Source organism: Budorcas taxicolor, chromosome 5 (assembly GCF_023091745.1).
Source record: "Budorcas taxicolor isolate Tak-1 chromosome 5, Takin1.1, whole genome shotgun sequence".
In the NCBI taxonomy this organism is placed as follows: domain Eukaryota; kingdom Metazoa; phylum Chordata; class Mammalia; order Artiodactyla; family Bovidae; genus Budorcas; species Budorcas taxicolor.
In genome coordinates this window covers 55,542,182-55,562,237 of record NC_068914.1, presented here as the reverse complement: position 1 = coordinate 55,562,237, position 20,056 = coordinate 55,542,182, and the positions used below count along the sequence as shown (strand labels likewise).

Here is a 20,056-nt window from a genome sequence, read left to right as displayed (position 1 = left end):
GTGAAGGGGTCACAACTAATATTTGAAAATTCTAGTCACTGAATCTTGATTGAGTGACTCTAAAGTCACCCTTTCAAAAACATCCTCTCCCACTAGATCGCTGGCTACTGGAAGGCAGGAACTGTACTGAATCCCCCAAGTCAGGCGATGGCCTAGTTCAATTCCTGTCAAATATGTTAATTAACCAGCAAGTGGCAACTCTGAGTAACCACTGGCTATAGAACAACGTGGAAAAGTGCTGGGTACGTGTCTTTCAAACTTTGTGATAGAAACTTCTCTTTGTGATTTTTAATTTAAAACCATTTTAAAGAAGTTGTAAAATAAGTTATTTTTTAGGCAATATACTCAGGTCCTTAATGGAGACCTAGTGGCGATGGAACCCTGGCTTTAAGTCAGTTATCTTGTGTACCGTTAAGAGTCAACATTCCAAAATAAAGTTTAACAGAAATTAACAGCAACCACAATTAAAACCCAGCATTTCTGAACTAGAAGCATTTTCTCTCTAGGGGGATGGGATTACATCCCCTCGATAAATAGAGGATTGACAAACTCTCTTAATCAGGAAAAAAAACCCATCTCTCTGCCTCCCTCCCCTCTGTCCTCTCATTCTTCTCCTTTCCCCCAAACGATCGTACGTTGTGACCGTTTTATTCGAGTGGAAAGTTGAAAGAAAGCAACACACTAGCTACACCCAACCGGCGCTCCTCGGGTGGAACAGCAAAGTTCCTTCCCAGAGCCAGCGAGGCATTCGCTCTCCGATACCTGCTCAGCTTCACGCCGCATCTGAAGGTCTGCCCGCCGCGGAACAGTTGCGTCTCCATCTGGCTGCCAACCCACCCAGGCTCTCTTCTCCTCCACCACCACCACCACCTTCCCTCCTCCCCCTCCTTTCCGTCTTCCCTCACCACCCCCGCCCCCAATCTCCTCCTCTTTTTCTCACTACAAGCGGTTGCTGATGCTGAAGCCGAGCGTCACTTCGGCTCCCACGGCAGACATGGCGACATTGACAGTGGTCCAGCCGCTCACTCTGGACAGAGGTAAGGGAGCGGCTCGCCCTCCAGGCCGCTGCGGCCCCCGCCAGCCTCCTCCTCTGGCGCCGCCAACTCCCACCCGGACCGCCAGGCAGCGCTCGGGCAGGGGGAGCAGGGCAGCGAGGACGAGCGGAGAGGGCTTTCGCGCCGAGAGCAGGACACTTTCTTCCCCTTTCTCCGCCCGCCACGTCCCCGCTGCCCCTTCGCGCTACCATCGCCCGGCCCAGGGGTGCCTCTGCGGGGCTCTCGCAGCCCACGCCGACCCTCTCAGCCCCTCGGTGGCTCGCCTCCCGGCCGCCGGCTTTGTTGGAGCGGAGGCGCGGGGACCGCTAGGCGCTCGCCCGGGGCTCGAGGTTGGAGAGGGGCAGGGAGGAAAGCTCGCAGTGCCGGGCGAGGGCGCCTGCAGCCGGAGCCCCGGGAAGCCTGCAGAGGGAGCCGCCTGGCAGCCTGCGCGGCTGGGGGCCCAGGATGAAGGAAGTTTGTCTCGACGCCGGGGGGCGAGGGTCGGTCCGGCTGCCGACACCCCGGCAGCCTCCCGAGAGCGGGCCAGGCGTACCCCCGGGCGGCCGGTGCCGGGGCGTACGGCGGCTGGGCTGCGGCGGCTGGGAGCTGCCCTCCGTGGAAAGGGCGAAGCGAAGCGCGGCAGCCGGGCCGGGCCGGGGGCGCAGCATCGAGGCAGCCGCGCCCCGCTCTCCCGGCTTCGCGCTCGGAAGGCGGCGGGGGTCGCGTCTGCCCTCGCCGGGGGCGGCCCTCCGGCCGTGGCAACTCACAGTTTCTCCTGCCCCAGCCAGCCTTGTTCTCTCCCAGCCCGGCGCCACGGCGATACCCGGGCTGCGGAAGGCGCTGGGACGTAGCGCAGGCTGGGCTGCAATTCAACTTCTGACCTGCGACCCTGTGCGTCCTGCTTTCTGACTTGACTGGGAAAGCAGCGTTTGCTTCCTTTCTAGGACTTCCCCAAGCCCAAGGATGGGATCCTTCGCTGAGATCGCGGCCTCTCCCGCACACGGGTGCGGGGTTATACCTGTCCTTGCGTGTTCGACTTTTCTTTCTGGCTTTCCGACGTCCACTTGTGAATGCTCCGGAGTCCCACGACTCTGCAGCGGAGGACACCTGCTCGTCCTGGTCCGCAGCGTCCGGATATAGGACCCTGTGCGGCCATTTGGAAATGGTGTGCTCAGATGAAAATGATTCAGTCCGATGTGCCTCTAAAAATATTCTTTCTGGATGATTAAACCGGACTGTGGGGCAAGGCAAAAGAGCATCGTGCTGCGAGTACAGTGAAAAAGCCAGAGCAAAGTTAGGGAGGTTTTTTAATTTGGAGAGATTGTGGGGTGACTAATGCAATCTGTTGGCGCCAGAAGAAATGTTATGTGGTGCCCATAGCAACCTTACTCGGGGTATGAGTTGAAAGACAAAAAATAATTGATTTTATGTTGGGAAATGTTGGTTTGCCAGCTAGTAAATTAATAATATAGTTAAGGAGTTCAGAAATCCATTGCATAATCCATGATTTCTCCCCAGTATCATCATCTCCACTAAGCAGGATAAATGCATTGCCTCTAAGAACCTAACAGATGGCAAGCTATTAGAAATTATGGACTCCCAAGTATTTCTGTTTTAATGTAATGAGATCTTATATTGTCCCATTCCTATATCACCGTCTTTAAACATCCCAAGTAAAATGACTACATTAGGAAAGACAGGGGAAAAAAAAAGCAAGCAAACTCCAAGAAAATTGCATACCTGAGCAATTTTATATACTACCACCACTAAAAACATTTCACTTTGAAGGGCTTACCTGAAATGCCTGATCAGTTGTGGAGAGGAAGTGCGATCAGATGAAGATCTGTTCTTAAAGTTTGTTCTTGTTCACAGCCAGACTGTACCTGTCCTTCCCAGCTGTGATTCAGTAGCTCAAGAGGCAAATTGGGTGAGACTGAATGTATCTGAACAAATTCACCAGCAGCTTACTTTGAGGTCTTGTAATATATGGATGGTGGGTTATTGACATCATTACTGTGTATGAAGTCAATACGTATCCGTAATTTCCCCTCTAAGTTGTTAAAATATGATTAATTTGTTAATTATATCATAAAATTGATGAAATAAACTGATGAGAAATTTCCTACAAAAGGTAAAAAAAAAAAATCTCTGAAAAGATAGTACTTATCTGGTTCCTGGGCGTAACTGATACTTTGGAGGAGTTGGTAAGCCTCTTTGGGGAGCAGTTTTCCTTTTTGGCACACAAGGAGTTTGGAGTGAACGATTCAGATGATGTGCAAATCTAAGAGCCTAGAATTCAGTGAATTAAAATTGGGACTCAGTTTCTGGTCGCCTACTGGAGGATTTCACAGATGACTTCCTCGCCCACCTCTTCTGGGTGTTCTTTGACGTGCTCTGAGGGCACCCACTACTTTGGCCTCATCTAAGCATTTCTCCAACTGTTGCACCTATCTCCTTTCGAACGGAACTCCCTGAGGGAAGGGACCATTTCTAAATTCATCTCTGTATTCTCAAAGCCTTCCATAGTCCCTGATCACAGTAGAAAATTAAAAAAAAAAAAGTGTACGTGAATGAAAGGATTGCAACAACTTAAGCACTGTTAAAATACAGGGGTTTCATAGTGAACAGAAAAGTACAGCTCATAGATTCACAACATTTTAACCCTGGGAAGAAAGGCAGGGAACACAGGCCAATGATTCTTAAGCTTTCTTTCCTCCCGTGCTCTTGACAGATTTCCATCAGCAACCATAGCTCACTGAGCTGTGATTATTGAGCAAGGAGGGTCGTGGCAGGTGGGCGAAGGAGAGAAAGAGAAGAAAATGCCTTATAAAGCCCCCTTCCCAGGCATCTTATCAAGCAAACCTGAATACATATGTGTATTCTGCAGGTTCTTTTCTAGCATCTTCATTTTTCAAGTGAAAAACAGGAAAAGGAGCAACGATAAGAGATGTTTTCAAGGTTACTCTGCTAGTCAGTGGGAGATTTTATGCTAAAATCTAACTTTTTTTGTTTGATGCCCTTTGGCATTATCCATGGATTCATCTGGAATCTTTAGGGCAGCAATTTTAAGCAATCAGATCACAGCTAGAGCTCGAAATTAAGATGGAACACCCCCAGAATTCCAAAGATATCATCTGAAAGTAAAGCTCAGTAGTCTGTGCTAGCTTCCTGGATCTTGTCCAGGAAGCAAGCCTTTGCCAGAACCTGGTTGGCCCCTGAAAGGGCAGACAGGGTGGCTTCACATTTTCACTGCTCTGTGTATATCCCAAACTCTTTTCCTTCTGCAACTAAGACCTCAGATTAACTCTGTGGGGGCCTCTTGGTGGCTTTGGTCATAGTAAGTTCCTGTTCCCCCTTGTCCCTGTCCTTAGGATTACTTATTGAGTGCTTACAACAAATCAGACCCTACTGTGGGATTGCTGCATATTGGTGAGCTAAACAGACTACCACATGGTCTTCATGGTTGTTAGAATCTAAGGAGGGAAAGAGATTTAACACACACACACATGCTCATGTTAATCATTCATTGATTCATTGAATAAATATTCATTTATTACCGTCTGTATACAAGATGTTACAGGAATGCCAGAGACAAAGTTTCTGCTTTTATGGTCCTTAAGAATCTAGTCACGGAAACATAAGTAAGAAATTCATTCATTCCACAACTAAGCATTGAGTGTCAGCCTTTTGGAAAGCACTGTTTTAAGCAATGTGGTGGTCCTAATGAACAAAGTAGATAAAGGCTAATGGAGTTGACTTACCAATGAGAGCCACACACTGAAGACATAGGTATATGAGTGCTAGTGAGAAAAACTAAGACTGGATCAAAGAGAGGGATGTGGTGCTACTTGAAAGTTGATAGTCAAGAATTGGTGCCATGGATGGAGAGACCTGAGGAAAGTAAGGAAGCAAAATTAAAAGATGTCTGGAGGAATGTGCTCGAGAGAAGGACCTCACGCATGCGTCCTGGGAGCATCAAGAAAGTCAGTGTGAAAATGTGAGCACAGGGAAGAGGGGCAAAAAGCCCAAAGAAAACCCAGCAAAGGGTTTGTGAACTGGCCAGGGGCCAGATGATGTAATTTATAATTAGAATTGTAGGTTAGCTGAAAATATGACATGCTCAGAAAACAACGAACATGACACAAAGATAGAGAATAATGAGGGAGGACCTAGTTAGATGGCTCACTGAGAAAGTAAAATCTAATCTGAGTTCTGATGTGTTAATAAGACCCTTAGGAAAAACATATGAATAGAGCGAAGAATACATGAAAGAGCAGTTCCATATCTGCAACTTGGCCACCATCCCATGAGTACATCCATAACCAAGCAAATGACCGGAAAGAAAAACCACCAAGAAATAACAACACTAAGTATGTATTTGGAGTAGGCATTTGGTTATAAGCATACCGAGAAAATCTATAGAGCAACTGGTTGCTTCTTATTGCTAGACTAATGCTATGCTATGCTAAGTCACTTCAGTCGTGTCCGACTCTGTGCGACCCCATAGACGGCAGCCCACCAGACTCCCCCGTCCCTGGGATTCTCCAGGCAAGAACACTGGAGTGGGTTGCCATTTCCTTCTCCAATGCATGAAAGTGAAAAGTGAAAGTGAAGTCGCTCAGTCGTGTCCAACTCTTCACGACCCCATGGACTGCAGCCCACCAGGTTCCTCCGTCCAGGGGATTCTCCAGGCAAGAGTACTGGAGTGGGATGCCATTGCCTTCTCCAAAGCACTGTACATTATAATTAGATTTTCAAAGATATCCTGAACATTATAGTGTGCATGTCACTATGTGTAGATTTACATGTGGAACCCCCAAGTGGTGATGAGATATATTCATTTTCAGTGTAATATTTTATATTAGACTGTGATGTAGAAAGTAGTAGCTGTGATTTACCCTTGTGGCAGAGAAGATGCTGATAATGAGATTAGTGTGAACAGTCTCTTCCAGAATATAAAATGTCCAGTGCAATTCCTACACCTTTGCCCAGATCTTAATCTCTACACCAGGAATGACCTTCAGCTAAAATCAAGGGAATGAAGCCATGTCCAATCCATGTACTTAATACCATCATAGCAAAGAACACAGGAATACTTCACTGTCTTAAAAATTGCATGGATTCAGGCACTTTTCTGAAGTCCAGTAGCTCTAACTCTCCTTCCCTTTCCAAGGTCAGAAAAGATAATATAATGGAATTCTTCAAAATTTTACTTCAGCTTATCTTTTTACCATTATTTTTAAGCAGAATTTTTTTTTAATCATGACTTATAAGGAAGTCTTTACATGACTTATAAAGAAGACTCACAAAATCAACTCTTGGAGAAAAATGGATAATTAAAATAATTTCCAAAAGTAATTGAAGTTGTGTAATATTCGATACTTGAGACCTTACTTATAACATGATCAATAGTTAACAGTCTGCATTTAGGCACCAGTATAAAATAAAATGCTGGTGTCACAGCCACCAAATTTTTCTGTGAGTTAAATTCAACTTGGATACCTTGCAAAAATGTAAATGTAAATCTTGATTTCTTGAATTCTAAATTAAGTTGTAATCTAAAATATTGATTAAACAAATTTTGATGCGTTTTTTCTTTAAGAAAATAAAACTTTTGCCCTTTAAAAACTCTAATAGAAAACCAAGAGCTTTTATTTTGTGGGTTTCAACCTTATGAAAAAGAAATGAGTGCAAAAGTTGACTGCAAATGAAAAGTGAGTGCCACACTTTTCATAAAATTTGCGATACATTAAACTTTTTCTCTCTTCCCTTTTCCCTTTCCAAGGCAAGCAGAGTTTATTACTTTATGTATTTCCCAATTCAAGCCTTGGGCAACCTATAGCTTTTCTAATCAGTGGTATACACCAGTTTATATAAAATTTGTATTTGCCTGAAAATTCCTTTTGTTCACAGTCCAGTGGACTTTCCTCTTTTCTTTCTCTCTTTGTTTTTTATTTATTTAGTATGAGGAGAGATTAAGGAAGAAGGAAAGTAAAAATTAAATCAGTCTTTATGCTGTTTTAAGGTTGTACGCCCTGATAGTCGTGGTGGGGAGGACAGAAAGAGAGTTTAACTATTTTCTGACTCTTGTCCTAAAATATTTTTACAGGTATATTTTTACAGCCAGGTATATTTTAGTCTACAAACATTAAGTATTTGCATTCTTTCTCATGTTTTCCATAAGCTTCACTAATCACTTTAAATATATACTTGTATTGAATTTTCTTTGGAAATCAATATTCGAGTTTCTTTTTGCACTATGCTGCTGCTACTGCTAAGTCACTTCAGTCGTGTCCGACTCTGTGCGACCCCATAGAGGGCAGCCCACCAGGCTCCAACGTCCCTGGGATTCTCCAGGCAAGAACAATGGAGTGGGTTGCCATTTTTGCACTATACTTAGAGAATATTTTCCAGGAATCAGAATTGTGTCATATTCATCTTTTCTCTTTGATATGAAAAGTTGGAAAGAGAAGGAACCAAAACTTCTAAAAAGTCTTGATTATTGAAAAAGGTATTTTCCATTTAATGAGAGTTTTAGACACCACTTTAAAATTGAAATTGAAAAATTAAGGATTGAGCTTCCAGAAAAAGAAACAGAAATGTGGTGAATACCTTCTAGTTTCCTACGTCAGCCATCTAAGCTCTGAGCTGTATTTGGTGCCCTCTGGTCATTTATGAAAGTAATGCTTTTGCTTTTGGAGTACTTTTTCAGAATTGCTAGGTAGAGTTTAGCTATTTATTAGGGAATAGGAGAAGGCAATGGCACCCCACTCCAGTACTCTTGCCTGGAGAATCCCCTGGACAGAGGAGCCTGGTGGGCTGCATTCCATGGGGTCGCTAAGAGTCAGACATAACTGAGCGACTTCACTTTCACTTTTCACTTTTATGCATTGGAGAAGGAAATGGCAACCCACTCCAGTGTTCTTGCCTGGAGAATGCCAGGGACCGGGGAGCCTGGTGGGCTGCCGTCTATGGGGTCACACAGAGTTGGACACGACTGAAGTGACTTAGCAGCAGCAGCAGCAGAGAATATTTGGAGAGTAGTATCAAATAGGAAGATATATACTGAGTTTTAGGGGTGCTATTATAAGCTTTCTCTTGGAGAAAGCTCTTTACTTAGTTCTGACACCTGTCTGTTAGGATGCAGTCTTCATTATGTCTGAGACTATCCTGAATTTGTTTGCGTAGAGCTCAATGCATCATCTGGTACATGGTTGGTGCACTCTTCATATTGATTGATTGAATAAATGGATGAATGAAATTGACTTAGTTGGACTAGCTATTTTAGAGTAATTCTTAATGCTAAAAAGAAAAGCCTTCCAACCTGTAATAATGTAAAAGTGATAGCTACCATACTTAATCACTTTGCTGTGTGTGTGTGTGTGTGTGTAGCAGACCTAAATGTGAAATGCTCTCCAGGGCCAAGAAGGGATGTGAGTTGCCAGTGCTGAGGCTTGTAGCCCTACTTCCATTGCCTACATCCACCTGCCATCTTAAAATGTTAATTGAACCAGACAAGTTAATGCCAGAAGACAACTGGAAAGGTTAGAAAAAGACAGGACGAGCGCCAAGCAGAATCCACCTCTCCTCCTATCCCCAACCCCAAACACACACATAAACTATACTGCCTTATTTTTCTTTTAACCACAAATGGATGAGTGATAGAGCTGTGTCCTGATAAACAAGTTAGAATGGCTTTAATTTGAAATCACTCTGGGTTGGCAAATGAAAATACAACCTTTAAGTCATGTTGATTGCATCAATGCTACCAAAGGTAACTCTGATCTAGATGATAAGAGTTGTTTTTTATTCTCCATAACTGAATTTTTGGACTTCCCTGGTGGCTCAGACAGTAAAGCATTTGTCTACAATGTGGGAGACCTGGGTTTGATCCCTGGGTTGGGAAGATCCCCTGGAGAAGGAAATGGCAATCCACTCCAGGACTATTGCCTGGGAAATCCCATGGACAGAGGAGCCTGGCAGGCTACAGCCCATGGGGTCACAAAGAGTCGGACTCAATTGAGAGACTTCACTTCTATTCAATGTGCTAGCTGAATTTGAAGAAAAAGTAAATATGCCCAAAGACTACTTGAAAAAAGTTATGCTGAATTGAAACTTACACTGAAGTTATACTCAGATAGTATCTATCTTGGAAAACAAAGGCTTCTAAATTAAACTGGTGGTAAGTTCCTCTAGAAACACAGTAGCTATTTCAAGTCCAACTGCTTCTGCTGTTTTTGTTTACTTGCTTATTGTGGTGATAGTTAACGAAATTTCAGTATGATCTTTTTTTTTTTCTATCCAAGAATCATCTTTCACCCAAAGAAGGGAAGGGGATAGAATAATGGGGATTACGAATGGCAATAATAGTTAAACTCAAGTTAGATGGACTTTAAATGAGTTAATATGTGCAAAATACTTAAAACAGGCCTGACACATGGGAACCATTTAACAATGATAGTTATTTTTTTCTGGGTCCTCCAAGTCCAGAAAGGCATCCTTTGATATCCGCAAGGCATTGGTTCCAGGACTGCCTGCAGATAACAAAATCCTTGGGTGCTCTAGTCCCTTATATAAAAAGGTGTGGTACAGTTGATCATTTGTATCCCTAGGCCCTTATGTTCTGCATTCCAAGATTCAAGCAACTCATCTGTGATTCAACCCAGCTGAATCCACAGACGCTGAACCCCCAAATATGAGGGTCAACTGTACTCCTGCCATACTGCCAGGAGGCAGGGCCAGATAAGGTTTGTTATCTTCAAGCATACGGTACCAAGAGGCAGTTGTTGTTCAGTTGCTGAGTCATTTCCTAATCTTTGTGACCCCATGGACTATAACACGCCCGGCTTCCCCGTCCATGGATGGTTCTCCATGCTATCTCCTGGAGTTTCTGCAAACTCATGTCCATTGAGTCAGTGATGCCATCCAGCCATCCCATCCTCTGTCACCCCTTTCTCCTCATGCCCTCAGTCTTTCCCAGCATCAAGGTCTTATTTACAATGAGTTGGCTCTTCTCATCAGGTGGCCAAGGTATTGGAGTTTCCGCTTCAGCATCAGTCCTTCCAATGAATATTCGGGGTTGATTTCCTTTAGGATTGACAGGTTTGATCTCCTCACTGTCCAAGGGACTCTCAAGAGTCTTCTTCAGTGCCATAGTATTTCAAAAGCATCAATTCTTCAGCACTCAACCTTCTTTATGGTCCAACTCTCACATCTATATATGACTATTGGAAAAACCAAAGCTTTGACTATATGGGCCTTTGTTGGAAAAGTGATGTCTCTGCTTTCTAATATGCTCCCTAGATTGTCACAGCTTTTCTTCCAAGGAGCAAGCATCTTTTCTTTTCATGGCTGCAGTCACTGTCCACAGTGATTTTAAGAAAATAGTCTGTCACTGTTTCCATTTTTTCCCTATTTGCCATGAAGCAATGGGACTGGATGCCATGACCTTGATTTTTTGAATGTTGAGTTTTAAGCCAGCTTTTCCACTTTCACCTTCATCAAGAAGCTCTTTAGTTCCTCTCCCCTTTCTGCCATAAGGGTGGTATCATCTACATTTCTGAGCTTATTGATATTTCTCCTGGCAATCTTTATTCCAGCTTGTGCTTCATCCAGCCCAGCGTTTTGCATTTTGTACTCTGCATATAAGTTAAATAAGCAGGGTGACAATATACAGCCTTGACGTACTCCTTTCCCTATTTGGAACCAGTCTGTTGTTCCATGTCTGATTCTGACTCTCGCTTCTTGACCTGCATGCAGGTTTCTCAGGAGGCAGATAAGGTGGTCTGGTATTTCCATCTCTTTAACAGTTTTCCACAGTTTGTTGTGATCCACGCAGTTAAAGGCTTTAGTGTGAAGTGGTGGATGTTTTTCTGGAATTTTCTTGCTTTTTATATGATCCAACAGATGTTGCCAATTTGATCTCTGGTTCCTCTGCCTCATCTGAATCCAGCTTGTACATCTGGAAGTTCTCAGTTCACATATTGTTGAAGCCTAGCCTAAAGAATTTTGAGTATTACCTTGCTAGCATGGGAAATGAATACAGCTGTATGGTGGTTTGTACATTTTTTGGCATTGCCCTTCTTTGGGATTGGAATGAAAACTGACCTTTTCCAGTCCTGTGGTCACTGCTGAGTTTTTCAAATTTGCTGGCATATTGAGTGCAACACTTTCACAGCATCATCTTTTAAGATTTGAAACAGCTCAGCTGGTATTCTAGCACCTCCACTATTTTTGCTCATAGTGATGCTCCCTAAGGCCCACTTGACTCCATACTCCAGGATGTCTGACTCTAGGTGAGTGAACACACCATTGTGGTTGTCTGGGTCATTAAGACTCTTTTGCACAGTACTCCTGTGTAGTCTTGCCACCTCTTCTTAATCTCTTCTACTTCTGTTAGGTCCTTACCATTTCTTTCCTTTATTGTACCCATTTTTGCATGAAATGTTCCCTTAGTATCCCTAATTTTCTTGAAGAGACAACTAGTCTTTCCCATTCCATTGTTTTGCTTATTTCTTTGCATTATTCACTTAAGAGGCAGAGACCATGTTTATTTTGGTATTCTGTAGAAGCAAGAAGCACTTGGAGATGCCTGGAGGTCAAAATAAAAAGTTTCCTGTACAATTACTAATTTTTCAGCTACCTCTTTCCCCCAATCACTTGTTTCTTGATGCTTCTGTAACATTATTTTTTCATAACTGCACTACACAACATAGAAAAATTTCATTTACATTACTGTCACCCTAGCAGCATAAGTTATTTATATTCATCTTTGTGTATGCATTGCCTATCACAGTGCCTGAAAGATAAGTGCTCAAAGGTGTGCTGAATAAATTATTATTTTTTTCATTCAAATACCGCCTAGCTTCAGGGGATAAACCTAGGTAAGTTACCAAAGGATACAAGATGACAGAATTTTTATTCAAGAAAAAATTTCCTGCATTTATTCTGTTTAAAATTAGAACAGGTGCCTTCCGGGAATTCATGAACATCCTATTACTGGATTACTGGAAAAGTACAGGCAACAGTTGAATGACAAATTGGAAAAGTTGTTATAGATGGACTTTTAAGATTCAGTAATTGTTAAGGACATGGACCAGAATTTATGTAGATGTGTGGGGGTTTTATTTTATTCTATTTATCTTCAGATATCAAAAGAATAGTAACATGGATGGACCATGAGATCCTCATACTGACTGACGTCAGTCAGATAGAGAAGTATCGTAGGACATCCCTTATATGATGAAACTCAAAAGAAATGAAACAAATGCACTTATTTACAAAACAAAAACAGATTCACAGACTCAGAGAACAAACTTATGGTTTCCAGGGGAGAAGAGTGGGATGAAGGGAAAGTTAGGAAGTTTGGGATGGACAGGTATGCAGTGCTGTGTTTAAAACGGATAACCAACAAGGTCCTACTGTATAGCCCATGAAACTCTGCTCAGTAGTATGTGACAGCCTGGATGGGAGGGGACTTTGGAGGAGAATGGATATATGTACATGTATGGGCGCGTCCCTTTGCTGTTCACCTGAACCTATCAACACATTGTTTATCAGCTGTACTCCAATCGGCTATTTTTAAAAAGCTAAAAATAAATAATTAAGCAGTTGACTGTGGAATATGTAACCAAGAGTGACTCTCTGACTCTTGTTTAGTGCTGTTTAACTGTGAAGCATCCCATGATGCTGAGAGAGGCGTACAGGTGCCAGTCAGGGGTGTGAGCGCTAGATCTGGACATCTGGGTCCAAATCCTATCTATACCTGCCCCTTCCTTTGCTCTGTAGCCTTAGCCTGTTAAAATCTTCTCTCTTTCCTTTACTTTTCATCTATAAAGTTGCAAATAATAGTAGTGTCTTCCTCCTAAATTTACTGTAAAAGTGAGAAAATGTATTTAAGTGCTTAGAACACCACCAATTCAAACTATTAAATAAGCTGCTCAACACTGATTGATTATTCCCCACCCCCTTCTCCCCAGGGCATGGATTTTTCCCAGTGCAATAAATGTAAAGTGCACAAGCTTCAGATTTAGACACATATGGATTTGAATTGCAGTTCTGCCACTTACTATCTGTGGGAGTTTAGAATACTGCTTACTCTCTCCACATTCTATTTCTCTCATCCTTAATATAGCAATAGTGATGCCCACTTTGTATGGTGATGCATTCCTTCGGTTCTTCCCTCGCTTAGCCGTGCAAGACAGAAGGAGAATCTGGCATGTGCCAGTGAGTCCGAGGCTAGGGGTAGAGTGTGCAGCCCAGGGAAGGCAGACATTATCAGGTAATTTATGATACCATAGTTTGAGTATTTTAGCAACAGCTCACACATGTTGAGTAGTTACTTCATGCCAGCCATTGTGCTTAGAGGTTTTCATATTTCATTTCAATTAGGCCTGAAAACAAATCTCTGGTGTCGGTGCTATTAGTATTTTGAAGACGTAGGAACTGAGGCAGAAAGAAGCTAAATAAAGGGATTGGAACTCAGGCTGGTTGATATTGAGGCCTTGAGCTTCATGACTATGCTACACTGCGGAGAGCAAGTGCACGGGTCTATAACAGGGTCTGTAAGAAGCCTTGGGGAACTTGAACTTGTAAGGCATGGCAGGCACAGAGGTGCTTGCAGAGGCTTCAGAGAGCAGACAGACGGGTAGGAGGTACCACCAGGAGAGTCCGTTGTCCAGACAGAAGGGAAAGCCAAAGCTTACAGGAGGGACATATACTGATGTTGGTAAAGACTAATTGTGATATATTTTTAAAGTCTAGCATAATTATTTGAAAAGAGCAGGTGTTTCATACATGGTTGTGCTTACTATTAATCATGTTTAGTACTTTCTTAGTACAAAAGATGAGAATGCCAATATATGAAATTATAAGAAAGTACTAGCCACATTCTGGTCCTTCTTTCCATGCTGTGCCAATGAACCAAGAGATCATGACTGTGACATTCGGATTTTCTTTCGGTGATCTGTCATGCACAGGTGAAACTTCTTCACAGACTTGGAGTGTTGACAGGCTCACAGAGGGAGCTGAAAAAGTGATAACAGGGCCCCAGGTCCCTTTCCCTACACTCTTTTCCTTTAAGTGGAACAAGTCCAGCACAACCTGACTTTTCAGGCACGAAAAGAAAAATTGTGACTTCTTTTTCTTCCTTCAAGATTGGCTCTAAATATCCTGAAGGGTATAAACACACTATGCTTACCCATGATCATTAAACTAAATGCCTTGGGGTTTTAACATGTGTTTCAGTGGCCCAAGCTATGCCGTATTTGTCTAGCACCTAAGCAAACCTCCTGTGAGGTAACTGAAAATTACTCCTTTAGGCCAAAATTGTTAATTTTTAAACCATTTTTCACCTGAAAATACAGGATTTATTTCCTTCTCTTTTCTGGGTACAGCAAATGTTCTCTGGAAAATGAAGTTTTTGTAAAAATATAGTGGAAGATAAAATAAGTAAAGCAGTACACCAGTGCATGTTACTAAAGGAATGATGCGATTTTATTTGCATGGCTCAAAGGGAAATTCTGCATCCCACCGGCTTTTCAAACTTGTTTTAGTCTTGAGGTTGACAGATACACACCCCTGGATAAATAAGGTATTCTGGATGATGTAGACACTCATTTCTTCTTATGACTTACATTTTCTAAGTATTGACAGTTTGGCATCCAAATGATAACTTCGTGTAGCAAAATATTAAGATTGTATATGCTATGGGCTGCAGGCTTCTGTATGTTGAAGGGTATAAACACACTATGTGTTTTGTATGTGAAGGATATAAACACACTATGCTTACCCATGATCATTAAACTAAATGCCTTCGTATGTTGAAGTCCTAAGCCCCAGTATAGTTTGGAGGTGGCACCTTTAGGCAATAATTAGGGCTAGATGAGGTCATGAGGGTGGGGGTCATGATGAGATTATTGTTGTTCAGTTCCCAAGTTTTGTGTCCAACTCTTTGTGACTCCATGGACTGTAGCACACCAGACTCCTCTGTCTTCCACTGTCTCCCAGGGTTTGGTCAAATTCAAGTCCATTGAGTCAGTGATACTATCTAACCACCTCTAGAGTGCTAGGGCTCTCCCTGTCCTTGCTGTGTGAGTCTGTATACATCTAGGAGGCCGATGGCTGCAAGCTGGGAAGGGATTCTCACCAGAAGCTGAATTTGCTGGCACCTTGGTCTTGAACTCCCCAGTCTCCAGAACTGTGAGAAAAAAAAGGTCTGTGTTTTAAGCCACCTAGGCTATGGTAGTTTGTTATAGCAATTTAGGCTAAGACATTGTAACACTCATCACATGATCTTGGCTTCAACAATCCTCTATCCTAAGTAGCTGAATAAATTAGCAGTGGGTGGGATTTCTTTGGAAGGAATGATGCTAAAGCTGAAACTCCAATACTTTGGCCACCTCATGAGAAGAGTTGACTCATTGGAAAAGACTGTGATGCTGGGAGGGATTGGGGGCAGGAGGAGAAGGGGACAACCGAGGTTGAGATGGCTGGATGGCATCACGGACTTGATGGACCTGAGTCTGAGTGAACTTCGGGAGTTGGTGATGGACAGGGAGGCCTGGTGTGCTGGGATTCATGGGGTCACAAAAAGTCGGACACGACTGAGCAACTGAACTGAACTGAAGATTAGTTGTACACAGATATACACTGAAGTATGCATGATTTCCTGCTTAGTTTTATTTTTTCCCCCAGTGGGTTTAGAAATCTTTGTCTTGGGACTTCCCTCGCAGGCCAGTAGTTAGGACTTGAGCTTCCAGCACAGGGGATGAAGGTTCGATCCCTTGTCGGGGAACTAAGATCCCACATGCCACACAAAACAGCCAAAAAGAAAGAAATCTTTGTCTTACAAGTTCTGACATGTTTTCAAAGCTTCTTTTCTTGGATTGTTCTCCATTGTTTTCAAATACATTGAATTATTTGAATACATTTAATTATTTTTTTCTTACAGGTTTCTCCTGGGTATCTTTCAAGGTGAAATTTTCTGTTTGTAAATTACGCCTTTTCCAAATGTAAAGGGGCTGTAACTAAGCATGTTATATCCAAATAATATTTTACTGCTCTAACATTTACATAAGCCTTTGCTTATTTTGGGGTTCCCTATTAGCTCAGTTGGTAAAGAATCCGCCTGCAATGCAGGAGACTCCGGTTCAATTTCTGGGTCAGGAAGATCTGCTGGAAAAGGGATAGGCTACCCACTCCAGTATTCTTGGGCTTCCCTTGTGGCTCAGATGGTAAAGAATCTGTCCACAATGTGGGAGACCTGGGTTCGATCCCTGGGTTGGGAAGATCCCTTGGAGAAGGGAAGGGCTTTTTGCTGTAAGTCTTTCTTTTAATGTTGCGGGGTAGAGTTGACAGTGTGTGTCTTTAACTTGTCACAGCCTTCCTTAATATACTTCCGGCTGTTTCCTCTTGGCTTTTATGCTATTGCTATTTCTGTGCCATAAATGCAAAAGTCAATGCTACTAATCGTGCTTTAAACCAGGGCTTGGTTATAGACCCCAAACCAAATTCAGCCTGTGAGCTAAAAACGATTTTTTTTACATTATTTTAAAATGGTTGGAAATATAAGAAATAAAAATATTTTGTGACACGTGACCGTTGTATTAAAATCAGATCTCCATGTTTATAAGTAAAGTTTTATTGGAACACAGCCACGTTCTTTCATTTGTCTATGGCTGCTTTCTGGCTACAGGGGCAGAGTTGAATAGTTGCAACAGAGACCACTCCATCTGTAAAGCTACTACTATTTACTCTCAGGCTCTTTACCGACAATCCCTGCCAACCTTTCAGAGCATTAAAGAAACAGGAAAGAGAGAATGGCTTTTATGTTTGCATTCAGTTTAACCATTTGAGTTGCTTGACCCTCAGCTTGCAGTCTTCCTTGTACACAGTGTCCCACATGGTTCTTGCTCTTTGCTCTCTCCAATCCCCCAGAGGTAGACTATTGTTGCTCGATTCTTGGTACTTGCTAGCCTGGTTGGGGGGTGGGGGCGGACAAAGGAACTTCTCTGTTGTCCCAGCCCGGCCTTGGTCTCAGGAAGATCCTGTTCCTGAGTTTCAGGAATGGGCTTTCTCAGTGATCCTATCTCTCCCTGGCCTACCAGACTAAACCTTTCCCTCATCCTTGGAGGGTCTTGGTGGGAGAGTTCCCTGTCCCTTCTTCAGTGGTAGAGGACTGCTTGTAATACTGGTATAAGATCGCAGAGTTAGCACTCTTTCCTGCCTCCCTCTCACTCCACCCTGGGGTGGGTGCATGTATGGGTGCTCAGCTGTGTCCAACTCCTTGAGACCCCATGAACTATAGCCTGCCAGGCTCCTCTGTCCATGGGATTTCCCAGGCAAGAATACTGGAGTATACTGGGGGAATACTGCCATTTCCTCCTCCAGGGGATCTTCCCAACCCAGGGATCGAGCCCGAATATCCTGCATTGGCAGGAGGATTCTTTATCACTGAGCCACCTGGGAAGCCCCCACCTTAGGGTAGAAGTGTTTTCTGTCTCCTAGCTGTAATGGGTTTTTACTTTTACTCTTAACTGTGATCCATTCTTTCTCATCAGCTCCTAGTAAACGTCTGTGAAAAAAGCATGTGAGAGACTTCCCTGGTGGTCCAATGGTAGAGATTTTACCTTCCAAAGTGGGGGGGTTGCCAGTTTGATCCCTGGTCAGGGACCTAAGATCCCACATGCCTCACAGCCAAAAAACCAAAACATAAAATAGAAATATTATTGTAACAAATTCAGTAAAGACTTGAAAAATGCCCCACATTAAAAAAAAAAACAATCTTGAAAAAAAGGTCTGGAATTATTTGCCACTCCCAGGGGTTTTATATTGTCATATTAGCTCATGTTTGGACTTTCCTCAATCAGCTAAACATTTTAGCTAATTCTCTTTCCCCACTTGTATGGCACCTAGTGTCTCTCCTGCCATGCTGTGTGAGCCTGGCTCACCTTCCCTCTCCGCTTGGATGGGTTTCTATACCTTTTACTATTCAGTTCAGTTCAGTTCAGTTGCTCAGTCGTGTCCAACTCTTTGTGACCCCATGAATCCCAGCACGCCAGGCCTCCCTGTCCATCACCAACTCCCGGAGTTCACTCAGACTCGCATCCATCGAGTCAGTGACTATTACTGTTGTGCAAAGTTAACTCATCCTTATGTGAGCTGTAATTCACAATAACCTAACTGAGTAAGAAACTGTATTCCCAGTTGGGAAGACAGACTTTGAAAGCATTTTTGCAGCCTGGTTAATATTTGGCATTTATTTGCACATCTGAGCAACTATTTGGTTAGGCAGACTGTCTTTATGTTGTTGCTCACATTGCAAATTAAAGTTCTATTTAGAGATTAATTTGAGTGAATCCGTAATATGGCAGACTGAGCTAACAGAGAACCTCTCCCATTACAAACATCAAGATGTGCCAGATAAAAATCTAACAATTAAAAAACTCTCTATAGTTTGGACTGCAAGTGAGAAAGCGTAATCTTCAGGTGCCAGGAATGAAAGGGGAAGTGAAGGCTGGAAAGGCAGTGATATCGAGCTGACATCTTGGCAGATGAGGACAGAGGGAGATGAAGTGGATGCCAAGTGGTCACAGACTGAGAAATAAGCCCCATGGCTAGGGACAAGGCAGGTACTGGAGGGAATATGTTAAATTTTCATTATACCCATACCCTAAACTGTATTACTTAGCTTGGAGTCTGAATATATACCACTGAGTTAGTTCAGAACACTTTCTCTCACGGAACTTAGATAAAATTAATCTAAGCCTAGGACAGATTAGAGGAAGTAAAATGAAAGCACTCTTAAGAAACATCCAGTTACACTGCTTTCTCAAAGAAGAAATAATCCCTGCCAAATGGGAGCTCACAAATAAACATTAGAAACAAATGAGGAGTAGGAGTGAGTCAGTGCTGACAAGTCAGGGGGTGAGTAAGTTCTGTGTTTTGTGCAGAAGGAACAGAAATTCATAGAGAAGAATGAGAAATATAGAAGAAATCAGAAAGAGACCATAAACATATTTATAATGATTTACAAGTGCACTCTAAAAAATAGAACTTATAAGGAAAGAACATGACACTGAAAAATAGTAAGTATGCTAAGAGAGAAGACTTTTAAAAAATAAAATGACATTAAATTATATTAAAGTTTTGAAAAACTTGAGAACTTCCATTTATGAGACCATTTAAACAATTTACATATAGGAAAATTAGCCCTGTTTTGCTTTATCTGATACTATAGCCTTATATTAGCAATGACTGTGGAACCTGAATGGAAGTTATTGTTGGTTAAGTATCAAAACAGCCAGGAACTGGGGGTAAGCTTTATGTTTAGTTTTGATTTTCTGAAATGTGAAAATGATCATGTCACTCTTTGCATTAAACTCTTTGGTGGCTTATCATTTTCCAACATTTTAAATATATCTTAATATGTTCTTGATTTTACGAACTGACCATATGCCAAAGTAATTTGTGTATGGCCTTTCCTTTTTGCTATATATGTCCCAAATGCCTAGAACACAGCCTGGCACATTGCAGGTGTTTAATGAATGTTTGTTGAATAAACAAACTCAGAGTCTTAGCATTGTTCTCTTTGTGGGGAGAAACTTTCCCTTCTTCTTCCTCCCTTTTCTTGGCAAATTCCTACTTGTCTTTTTAGCATTTGGGTTTCAGATTCCGCAAAGAGTCTTTTCTTGTTCTCTAAGACTAGTTTGGTTCCCTCTGTTTTATGCTTCCTTAGCAGTTTATGGCCCTTTTGTGTGCGTGTGTTCAGTCGCTCAGTTGTGTCTGACTCATTGTGGCCCCATGGGCTGTAGCCTTTCAGGCTCCTCTGTCCATGGGCTTTTCCAGGCAAGAATACTGGAGTGGGTTGCCATTTCCTACTCCAGGGGATCTTCCCGACCCAGGAATTGAACCTGCGTCTATTGCATCTCCTGCATTGGCAGGAGGATTCTTTACATTTGAGGTATCTGGGGAGCCCTTCTTTTGTAAATTCACTCAGATACTCACTCCAGTATTTCTTGAGT

The 20,056-nt window shown here is 42.6% G+C and overlaps 1 protein-coding gene across 1 annotated transcript in view; it reads left to right on the top strand.

Annotated features, from left to right (window-relative positions):
- The first annotated feature begins 955 nt into the window (after positions 1-955).
- Positions 956-20,056, top strand: part of LIN7A (lin-7 homolog A, crumbs cell polarity complex component) — a 145,561-nt gene continuing 126,460 nt past the window's right edge. The window contains exon 1 of the mRNA XM_052641008.1: positions 956-1,037. Within this exon, the coding sequence (XP_052496968.1) occupies positions 956-1,037 (82 nt within the window). The remainder of the gene's footprint in view (positions 1,038-20,056) is intronic.